The following is a 12,417-nucleotide window of genomic DNA, read 5'->3' as shown; positions in this document are numbered from 1 at the left end:
TTAACCTCCGACAACTACACGCATTGTACATATACAACTGAAGTCTGTCTTTCAGCCACGAAGCCAATTGCACACACTGAATGTTGTCAGAGATTTGCCAACACTTATCTCCGACACCTGTTAATTCACATTAAAGGTCAGAGCGTTGTAGATATCTGGTACGCACGCAGACTCACATATCAAAGTGGTTCTGGCGTGAAACTATGCATGAGCACTTGTTCTGTAGTGGATGATGTGTCTGTACATAAAAATCTCTGCAAGACCACATGCTCGTAGCTTAAGACACCCCTCCATGTATCAAGAGCCTAATTCATACTTACTCTCTTTGTGATCTCTGCGATTGTCACAAACATCAAAACAAGTTTTGTGGTTTAAAAGCCAGTGAAATGTGGTTTCTACTATAAAAACCAATGTGACACTAGATTCTCTGAACTGCTTGGTTACATGATCTGAAAACACTATTGTTCTGCTTTTATTCAATGTTATGCACAAAGCAAGATCATTCAGACTCTGTACTTTATGCTTGCCAATTTTAGATTTTCACTAAAAGGGACGGATATATACGTTTACAGCGCACCTGAAATGTATGTTTCTAATGTAAACAGCTGAGCACAGATATATAGAACATAAAAAAAAATCTGAAAGTAGTTCAATTTATAATGTAGTACAAGAAATTAGAGTAGAAATCCGTCATAGTTGGGAAATAATTCGTTTTGCAGTTAGTATGATTCACCGCATTACATTACAGCCACATTGCAGTGATAGTTACCTAAAAAAATTTGTTATGGACTATAAGACTTGCCGCACAACTCCTTCATTTGCGGAGACACAGTTTGCCTAGTTTTCATCCGTGGCATGTAGTCAAGAAGTGATTGCAGTGTTGTTAAGAGATATGCCCTTTCAGGGACGAGCCTCAGCATTCAGTATGTCAAAAGTGGCAGTGAAGGTTTTCAATATGTGCACGGCAGAGTACTTTTTATAGAAACATTTCAATGAAATTTCTAAGAGGGTCCTACAGCTGTTCAATATATCCTGGTTCACCTGTGTATGTTTGTGTGTAGTACATATGCACCATGTGACAAAATGATGGTGGAGAGGCTCATTGCGGCTGTGTGTACATTCTGTTCACATGCACTTTTATTAGTTCTAGTCGTGGCCTCGGATATTACAGATTATTTATTATTTTTCTGGGCAGTACTTCATTTTTGTCCTGCAGCAGTTTGTTTCACTGTGGTGATGAAATACTTAATAAAAAAACAACTGCACTTTTGTAAAAGAATAAATCTATATATTTATTTAACATGGGTCGCTACACTTCCATTAAATGTTTGTGTAGCGACATAAGGCACGTGATTTCCTTGTAGTGTGTTGCTTGTGTGCGTGTTTCCAGGTTATACAGCACAGTCGCAGGACCGCCTAAGAGTCTCGAGATACTGGTTGCGCGCTGGATGATCGTCAGCCGGGCGATTGATCGGCGTCCAGACGGGCTCTCCCACGAACAGCCGCATGGCCTTGATGTAATTCTGAAATAACCAAAGAATGACTGAACATACAAACACTAGTCACTCTATGGAGATTAGGCTCTATTAACACAGCTAAATTTTCCGATGTGGTGTTATGAAAAAGCTGCGTGCGATAATGTCGGTCAAAAGATACAAGATTTCTGCATAAATTACATTATGCTACACCCAAGTGTGGCAGCTGCCACAATCACAAGAATGGGGCAAGCAAGGATATTATAATGCATTCGCCATTTAGATGCTAAAACTCATTCACAGAAGTAGGCACTTTAGTGAGATGCAATCACTGAGAAGTTCGCCAGCCATTGCGACATTATCTTAAGCCACTGAGAGCAACTTGAGTTCCAGTGCTTTTGCTGTATGCCCCATTACACAGTTAGGTGACTTGCAAATTCAACTGCCTTTAACAACTCATGGTTTCATCAATCCCTTGCTTCTATAGGCTAACTATTTTATGCAACTACTCTCATATCCCTCAGCGGTCCTATATTTGCACCTACATTACCACCTGTACTGTTCGAAGCGTTTTAGCTAGCTTTACATTCCACACGAAAAAGAGCACGGGCGGAGAAGCATCAAATTATTCTTTTTTTTTTTTTAAATTCTCTTGTATTCCAGTCCTTCAGCGGCACTTCAAAACTTGAAGCATTCCCGAGAGTAAATGAAGCCAGCGGGTTTTTTCGACTTGCATATACACTAAGCTTGTGCGAATATTCGAATGCTTCAAATATTCGAACGAATAGTAGAGTATTCGAATTTGCTTCGAATTTGAATTATTGAAAATTTCGATGTAGTCGCAATGAATTAATAAATGTATATTAATCCACATGTAACCGCCTGTAAAGGTGGTTTCACTGCAATGTAGAAATTTTATGTTGTGAAAACATCTGTCTAAAAAATCCGCTATGCCGTGAAGCCCTACTTCAAGTTTAAGGGTGCTCCGCAACACTTTTTGAGCATGCGTCAGAAAACGCTGCCGATGTGTGGTCGAAGCCACCGATAACATGCAAGTAAAATATTATAGCGCAGCACGTGGCCTGCGATTCACAATAAATTCTAAGAGTCAGCTGTAAATGGCTCTCTTCTCTGGGAAAATCACGCCAAAAGCTCAAACAGCACTCGACACAGCCATTGTATCAGCCATTGGTTGATTTGAGCATGGCGCGCTCAGTCGTTACTGGGGCCGCCGCGAGAGGCAGCCACTTGTACAGGCGTACGTGCACAGTCCCAGTGAAGAGCAGCATACCCGAAAAAAAAAGAGAGAGAGAGAGAGAGCGATAAACAAAGTGCTCAAGGGTCACAAGGCACACGTGGCACATTTTCTTCCCCCGTGCCATCCCTCCCTGCTTAGCTTCCAGCGCTTTCGTTGGGACGAGGAGAGAGAATTCAATTGCAACATGCGACATATCTTTGGAACTCCGCTCATGCTGGACGGATTCTAAAAACTTTTGCGCCGGTGAATTCGGGAGGCAATAATCTTCTTTAGTGAATCCATTCCATGGCTACTTGAAAAAGTATTGCAGAACTTCTTTAAATGAACATATTACTCTCAAATCGATTCATAATTTTTAAGCTTATGATGTCTTATATGCTCCCAGTATAATAAATTTTAAAATGTTACGTATTTTACAGGTTATCAATCACATCACACTGAAAGTGAAATCCTGGTACTGCTCAAAGTTGTTTAGACTTCCTTTGAACGAAAAAAAAAAAGGAATTTGTATAGAGGCCTTATTTCAATATGAAAAAAATATTGTGCAGGTTATTTAGGTCATGATAAATATGCCCATTTTTTTTATATATATCATATATACTATTCGAATTCAACAAAAATTGTTTTTTAAACAAAAAGACACCTCTCAGCGACATACCGGGTGAGCCGCTCAGCGATAAAAAATGAGCGGAAATGCGAAACTTGAACTTGGGTAATGATTGGCATTCAATCTGTAGGCCTCAGAAAAAAAAATATATATTTTTAAGTATAAGCTATGCAGTGAAGCACAGGATTGGTGAAGCCAGTATGTCAATATTTTGCCAGATGCATTATGTGCCCCATTTGTAACTGGAGATGTGATGCGAAGCCACAGTAACTATCGAAAACAACAAAGTTTATCGTGTTGCACGTCCACACGGAGAGATGCACCTAAACCAGTTTTCCTACAAGAGAACATGCTGGAGCTGCCCTCTTCCCTTCACCACTATCTGAAGACTTAACTGGTTTGCAGTGCACTATCTGTAAAGGCTGCTCATTGAAAAGAGCTGGTAATAATCAGAAATTATACAAAAAGGCCTGTTTGGCTATGGCCTACTATACTCGATGAAAACTTTTCTTGACAGCACTATGGATGCTACGAAACCGAAACCCATGCCTGCTTCCACACCAAAAAATGGCACTAAGGTTTACCAATGATTTTCTCATTTGCTTTGCTGAAATAAGTGCCACTTTATTATATGACTCGGAACAGCTGCGAAATAGTCTTCGGTAAAACAGTTATTGTTCTATTCATTTCTTTCAATTTCTTAGACAGCACCACCTTTAACAGCATGCCAGTTTTCCAATGGAAACATAGCTTCCATGACGTAGTAGGTCAGTGCGAGGCCACAAACGTGCTCTTTAGTTCTACAAGAAAAATATACTCATAATACACTAACACTAAAATGTACACTGAACCAAGAAGGTTTAAATAAATCTTGCTGGAGTGCAGGCCGCCAATGCATACTGATGGGGTGCAGTGAAGCCGTGGCAGCCATTTTGCCATAGGCAAGATACGGTAGCCAAAGTGCGCCCACCGCTTCTTTCCGCTGTGCTTTTTAACGGTTATGGAGGGCATTAAGTGGTAAATTGTCAACAATAAGAAGTCAAATGGCAAACAAATATACAGTCGACCTTATTCTGCTTCTTTAAGCGTTTTCCTTGCATTCGTGCATGCACACCGACAAAACTTTGTCAACATTCATTTTCTTGTTTATTTTACTCTTCATGTGACGGAATCTTGTGCATAAGTTCATTTCGACCACTTTGTGTGAAATATAAATGTGGATGTCCCAAGCTTCACACGTTCAAAAGGATATGCTAATCGAAGAAAAAGATGTATGCATGAGAGAGAGCTGCAGTGAGCCACCCCCTCCCCCAAATATCAGAAATGGGCTTTTGATTTTTGATCCCTTTCATTTTAGCTCGAGAACAAGGCCTTGCTCTTTTGATTCACTATAATTTATCTGCGGTAGAATCTCGTTCTGGAGTTGCTTTAGCTCCCCTAAGGAAACATGAACCTTTTTTTTGTAAGAGCTGCTGTGTGTGTAGCCGATGTAACTCTCAAGTTTTCAAGTTTAATACATATAACGGCACAAGTGTCCCTTGGTTATGGTCGTTTTCTTCGGAGTTTGTTGCACCACAAACATTGCACAGTTCAGACACTGGTTTTTGCACGCTGCACTTCAAATAACAAAATAAAAGGCCCGAATATAAAAAAAAAGACAGGTCCCTGTGTGTTGCCCAAACAATGTTAACTACTGTCGTGGTAGCAAGTTAAGCTTCTATAACTAAGAAGCAGGGGTGTAGCCAGAAATTGGCACACCAGGCCCGTGCCCCCCCCTCCATCCCCCCGAATTGTTTTCGCCACAGCATAGAGAGTAAAAAATGGTCATTTCAAGGAAGTGTTCCTCCCGAAAACAACTAAATGCCCCCTCCCCCTCCATCCCCCCGGAAATTTGTGGCTATGCAAGGTTTATGACCGGGCTAGTTGGTGAAGATCAATAATAGCTCAGCACACTGACTTCGTCCGTGTCATGCACTGTGAGCTATTCTGACTACGCCCTTGGCTGCCAGTAATCAAAAATGAAATGTCAGGGATGCCTATTTAATTTCAACGAATACTTAACGGTGTGTTATTTTCTCGCTCGCTTACCACTCGAGTGGCATCGGCAAGCACAACAATGTATATCAGTGTACATCGCAGGTGTTTTAGAAATGCCTCTAGCCCAGCCGGGCAATTTACGGGCCACAGTCCAGTCCGGTTGTAACAATTCGACAAGTGTCTCTAACATATATGGTCGCTGTATTTTCGCTACCAGTCATCCCGTCACCTAATGACACAAGTGTTCCACAGGACGCCACGAAGTGCTTCGAACATTCGGATCCATCAGAAACCCATTGGGAAAAAAGAATGACCATGAGATATCTGAAGACAGGTTAACAGCTATCAACATGCATGTGTTCGGCATACAGTTTTCGTCAAGCTCGAAATATGATACCCACAACTGAAACATTATCCCAAGAACACCTTTTCACTTGACCTATATAGCCTTAAGAAAGGCATGATGTATCCATTATCACGTCCGGATGCTACAACAGCGGCGAACATCTGGAATATATGTGTGACCGCAGCCGCTTGAGTTGCGGAGGGTGCGCTTTCTACCTATGATAAGATGTCGGCGCGCGGCTTCACTTGAGGGCCGCCTCCTCCACTCCAGCAAATATCACTTTAACCTCTTTGCACTGAATCATAGATATGTTTCTCCCATTGACATTTTAGTGTATATAATTTTCTTAACACATTAACATTGCTAGTGAGCCTAACCCAAATAAGCCACAAACTACTGTACTACTTGAAGAGCAACACGAACATGCGGAAGCCAAGCCTACATAGCCTTCGCTCAATGTGAAGATAAGTAGTTGTCAAATATAAAAAGTGCATAAAACTTGCGGCACTCATTTATCTGTATTTTTTTGTACACCTTTTCTGTCTTTATAAAAAAAAAACAGCACAAGATCCCAATATGGTTCATTCAGCAAATATTGCCACTCAGCCAAAAAGTAAGAAATGCTGGCATTTTGAATAAAACATGGCTCCGTTACCAAAAGAATTCAAACAGGTGATTTTTTTTTCTATAAGACATGTGAAAAACATGAGAACTTCCGTCTGCTCAATAAGAAAGTCTAGACATCACGTTGAATTATCCTCTAGTTTATTTTCAATGTCTTTAAGACAAATTCTTGCACACAATCGAACAATGTAATCTACTGTTTGGCAGCTACTGTGCTGGATTCCTTGTATACGATACCAATGAGGGAAGGCACAGTTTGATAAGAGTAGAATGAATTTATATACACTATTCACAGGCACTAAAAAACGTACTTCCGAACATCACAAGAAAAACACCTGAGCTGCCGTCCACACGTCTTTACTTGACCGCTCTTTCTTTTGAACTGTCTGCTCCGCTACCGCTTGTCTCGCCGGAGCACACCTTTCACACCATAGGTGCCTCTCTTTCATCAAACAGGCGCACTGATGAGGCGTAACAGGAAATGGCTTTGTTGCCGAGCCCCCGTCAACAAGAGGAGAAACACGTGTCATTTACAATAGCTACTATTGGCTATTTTGCTGTCTGCCAGGACCAACCAACTCATTCAACTGCATTTGCGGCTGAAATAACCTGTCCAGTTCACACATGTCTCAACCAAAGTAAGACTACAGCCACTGATTGGCTTGCGGCTTTTATGACTACACCAAAATGAGCTCGAACACACTTGGCGACCAAGTTGACCATGCATACTGCATCCATATGAAGTAGAAATTACACAAGCAGTAGTGACGAAAGGAGAATATGCAAGAAAGAGAACATTTATAGTGAATTAACACAGAGTTATAATGATGTAGTGTTTGCAACTGCTCATGACTTTTGATGTCACTGAAGTCACACAGCTTATCGCTTCTGTGATCCAGGTTTGTCGTACACAATGAGATTCAAAGGTGCAGTCATTGCAATTGCGGTATAAGCAGATTTACTTCATGTCCCCAGATTTCATTCAAACTTTGTTTACCCTTGGCATGGAGATATAGCCATTAATGTTATTGTATTGGTCTCATGAAAGATGTAGCTTGAAACTTGAAGGCATCAAATTATGACATTGTCGCCAAAGCAAATGTCACAAAGATTACTGCCATGTGACAGTGCAGTTAGGGTCTGCTCCACACTGAACCAACCAACAATGCTGCTATGAGCATGCAAGCCAAGTATGCCTAGAACGGTAGCGGTTCAAGCTAGTTGCGATAGCACAATCTTTAATGTAATAATGTGGGAAAATGACAAACACGCTTGTTGTTGTGCCCTCTTATGTTTTGTCACTTTTCATGCTATTATGTGAAAGACCAAGCATTCTGGTGCATGTAATAAAGGAACAATGCACAAGGCACAGCTTGAATACCAGCCCAACTGTGACAAAAAGAATCAGGTAAGTGGCATCTGGTAAATTTAAACATTGAAATGTTAGTAACTTTTCACTTTAATTAGGGGTGTGGAAGTATTTCAAAATTTTAAATGATGAGCCCACTAACATTCCATTCAATTTGGTACTTGAATCAAACAGCACATATTCACAATACTGAATATTCTAATAATTTTCTAACAATTAGCAATGAAGGTGAAACCACAGAGGAACGAAATGTTGAAACAGAGAGGGTTCCTTCTTGTTTTGAGCATTGTGCATAGCATTCATCCGTTCCCGTCTTTAATTTGTGACAAGTGAAGAAATGAACTACAGGTGGACTTGGCTTCATTTTTGCACATATGTAGATGGCTAATAACAGAGCCAAGTGTTGAGCCTTTATAAATTTGTTTGCAGGCACAGTATTCACCACTGATGGTTAGCTCGTATTAGTGCGAATGCACATGCTATAATATATGGTTTATCGGTTTCATTACATATTCAACCCTGTGTCTGGTTCAAGATCACATAAATTTATTGGCTCACTTTTATTCGAAAACCTACTTTTCAACCTACAGTTATGGAATACCTCGCAGCCTTCAGTCACTCCACGATACAAGTTTGCCTAACTTTTCATAATTCTGTTATGTTTTGATGATTAAAAGTACTTGTATAGATACTTTACTGATGTTCTGAATTTTCGCTTCAAATAGAATATGAAATTGTAGGGCTCTATTGAAAATGGTTGCCTTGCTATTAGAAAACTATTCGAATAGTACTTGGAATTTGTATTCATATAGGATTCATATTCGTTTTGGTTCGAAAATTACGCATATGCACACCCCTGTGTCGTCAGCAAAGTTTATTTGAGGATACATTCACTCATAGGCACTAAATTGACTTCACTGTGTTCCTCAGGTGAAGAAAAAAAGAAAACGCCAGGCTCGCACCGCACGCACAGCAGTCGCAGCGAAAGCTGGAAGAGAGGCCTTTCAGAACATTTTTTAAACACTCTTCAGGTAACTGCTACAAACACACTTGCAGTGCACCCACTACGTCATCAATAATCATAATTTTTGGGTAGTAGGTCGGCATTCACTATGCTATCCCTCGCTATTCTTGGGAGAAGCGTGGTATCCGCTAAAGACTTGTAAGGGATTTTGTGCCAATTGTTCATGCAGTGGCTGACGATGATAAGGAATTATGCCTGAAGGGGGTATGCGCCACAGTTAATAGGTGATCAAGAACAAGCTTTTGTAATGGGTTGGAGCATTGGACGACCCACTCGTTACGCTATTCGCATGGTGTGACGCCTTGTTGTTCCTTTGCTGTTCTAAAATGCTTTATCACTCAAATTAACACGATTCCTTTCCCGACATGGAGCCTGCCTAAGGCAAGCTCACGAACAAGTCCCAAGCACCAGCGTGGCTCAGTTGTAGAATACTGGGCTAGAACGCAGCGGACCCGGTTTTGAACTTCACTGTGTCCTTCGTGTTTTTTTATTTACCAAGCTTTTTTTTTCCTTATTTCGTGCGATAGCGGTTATGGACACCGGCGGCGGCGGACAATAATGGCGCCGCGCGCAACCCGTGTTGTGATTCCACAACAGCTTTCGCGAAAAAAAAAATGTTGCAAGGGCTCTCTGTAAATGTCGGTTTAGTGAGACGTACAGATGTTTTTTAGTATCTTGCTATGCCATGACAAGATAGCAAAGATAATTCTCATTTGAAAGCCGCCATAATAAGAGAGAGATGCATTTTCCACTAGAGACTTTTTTCGCAGCTGATCTCTGCACACCAAAAAAACATGTAGGCATTAGCACAGAAGAGCATAACTACAGTAATAATAATATCTAGAGCCATTATGACAACTACGTAGTGTAAACAAAGGGTACAAAGGACACAAACAAGTGCAGACTGAAACTTGGGTTTAATCGTAGCATAAATATATATAGAAAAAAAAACTGAGGGAAAAGAGATTACAAAGGGAAGGAACAAAATCAAATTTTTTCCTCGTATATATTTCTGCTGCGATTAAACCCAAGTTTGAGTTTGTGCTCATTTGTGTCCTTTGTGCGGTATGTCTGCACTACGAAGTTGCCACAATGATTCTATACCACCTAGCACACCTATCAACACCTGTGCACATCTAGAGTATTGAGCAGCAATTGTTTGATTGACATACCTGCTCGTCAAGAGTGAACCTGTGGTAGATGCCAGCAGGCAAAACGAGGAGGTCTCCTTTGGCCACCTCAATCCTTATCCATTTGTCGTGGCAATCTCGAACATCAAAGTAGCCACTCCCAGCCAAAACGAAGCGAATCTCCTCATCAGAGTGCAGATGTTCTTGGAAGAATGTCTTTATCTGATAAAGCATTTGAAGCATTTAAAAAGTACAAGTTGGGTACGATGTTTATAGCATGACAATAGTCAACCATAGCTCATCAGCCAAAAAGTTGGCTTCCTGAAGCTGCTGTACAACAAAACCAGACAACAGATTATTCCCAATGCCTTAACTATCGGCATTGCAGTAGTCTATACTATGGGGTAAATGATTCGAGAGAATACAGATGATCCTTTTTCATAATGACAAAAGCAACTAGCTTCTACTTTTGCATTTGGTAGGCCATAAGGAATAAGCTAAGCAAGGTAGAACTTGCACATCATAGCCACTTAATTGTACTATAACTGCAAGAATTCAATAAAACTTCTTAAAAATAATCATTGCACCTATTAATAAAGTTATGTAAATTACATTTATTCGCATCTCATAATGATTGGAGACTGAAAAGGGTACTGAAGCTGAGTGCCTATCCCTTGTGCCACAAAGCTTTTCTTTTTCTTGCCCTATATTTTGCTCCACAAAACATTTGCATAGGCAGGTAATCCTTCACACTATGAATTTCACAAGATTTCACAGTTTACCTACTGCTACTGAAGGGCGTTTAAAAGGCACATCTTGATGAGCAACACGGCAAGGCCGACAATGGTTACCACACAACATTTAGCTAAAGAGAAACTGTTGTTGACAGATGTCATCTAACATTATTTTGAAAACTAGACACGAATGCACCGAATATAGAACTCTCTTATCGATAGTACTATCTTTAAGAGATAATAAGGCAATATTCACGAAGTGCAATGCAGAAAGCAATTCTGACTGTAGTTCATTTGACACAAATTTTATGCAAGATTCATAAACCTTTGTGTCAGAATGCAAATTTGTGTCCAAATCACAACACGCGGCACAAATGTATCAAATATAGATTATATACAAAAAATGAACATTCTGGAATGTCTCTTTTTTGGAGTTGTTACATGACGTCGTGGAAGTCCAGCGTAAAAATTATACGTTGCTAACGCCATCACACCTATTCTTCAGATAGGTACCAATGAACATACCTTTTCCTCGTAGTTCGGTAGTTTGTCCTTGGATATCTCGATGACATCTGTGTACGAGTATCCTCGCTCGTTCCTAATTTTCTCGAGCTCGCCATCCTCCTCGTATGTGTCAGCGTTCAACTGGAAATAAACCATACGCGCACAAATATAGTAAGCTTGCAACCTATCTGCGTTGATTCAACCACGTGAAGAACAGCAAGCTTGAAGAATTGCTATGGCCTTGCAATACTGCCGCTACGGCATCTCTTTATCTTATCTCTGTTGTAAACATCTGTGTCATGCGGTCGGTCACTTTCGATCGCGACAACCCTCAATACGCATCGAATTTCTTGCAAGATATCGCGACTGGATCACTTGCAAATAGAAATTCAATCTCGAAAACTTCGCGATCGAAGTTTTACGGTGTCACGCCATTATAACACAAATAATTTATGTGCTGATATCAGAGTCCTCGTTTGCTGTCGATAGCACGTAAAGCTGTTGTCAAGGGCTCGATATACCTTCCAGTGGAGGACTCCGCTCTTCTCGCGAAGTTCGTCCAAGGACACCGGCACTGGCGGGTCCAGTTGGTGCTCCTTTCGTTGGTCGACTGACAAGTCCTCGTCCATATACCACGCTCGCACCATTTCTTTCAGCCTAGCCACAGAACACCTGGCTTAGCCGTCTAATTCAGAAATCCACGAAAACTGCGCCAGCGCAGCGAACGCACACCTCAGACAGCAACAAACGTCGCCCCCTTTCTCTTCTCGAAACTCTCACTTGATGATGATGATGTCACACAAAAAAGTTGTTGTTTTAGTCTCGAAGGCCATGCTTTTTGTACCGTGGAACCCATTGTGGCCAGATGTTCTTTTTCTTGCGACGTTCCTGACGTTTGATGATCGTAGGGCTTAGAGTGTACTAGAATTTTGTAGGGCTGCTTGCGACAAGCAAACAGTAGTTTCGCAGCCACTGTAGTCGTGTTTTAGCATATTTTATGTTATTTGGGAGCAACATAAAGTTACTCTAGGGAGCATGTAGTGAGATGAGCCATCTGCTGGAATGCCTTCCATATGCATGCCCCAGGCCCTCTTCTAAGTATTAACTTTTACGTTTTCTGTAGCATTGACCTTTTTTTCTTTTTTTTTGTCTTTGTAGGTTGGTTGGAAGAGGCGTGCTGAGCCTTTGGCGCGATAGCGTTAAAGCACCCCTGACAGTGAAAGTTTTGTTTGCGACTTTTTTACGGTAAATTGCCCCTTTGCGTACGTTAATGCCAAAATTGAATTGTAAATGCTTTAATGAATCGTAT

General features: G+C 40.9%; 1 protein-coding gene across 1 annotated transcript; it reads right to left on the bottom strand.

The window, feature by feature from the left end:
- Positions 1–1,266: 1,266 nt before the first annotated feature.
- On the bottom strand, positions 1,267–11,881 carry LOC119170354 (acireductone dioxygenase). Its single transcript, XM_037421492.2, has 4 exons — positions 11,630–11,881; positions 11,130–11,249; positions 9,913–10,092; positions 1,267–1,523 (listed from the first exon to the last, which is right to left on the bottom strand). The coding sequence occupies exons 1-4, from the start codon at positions 11,753–11,755 to the stop codon at positions 1,392–1,394; spliced, it is 558 nt and encodes a 185-aa protein (XP_037277389.2). The 5' UTR covers positions 11,756–11,881; the 3' UTR covers positions 1,267–1,391.
- Positions 11,882–12,417: the final 536 nt, after the last annotated feature.

This window comes from Rhipicephalus microplus, chromosome 2 (genome assembly GCF_043290135.1).
Source record: "Rhipicephalus microplus isolate Deutch F79 chromosome 2, USDA_Rmic, whole genome shotgun sequence".
NCBI lineage: Eukaryota > Metazoa > Arthropoda > Arachnida > Ixodida > Ixodidae > Rhipicephalus > Rhipicephalus microplus.
This window is presented reverse-complemented; position numbering and strand designations above follow the sequence as displayed.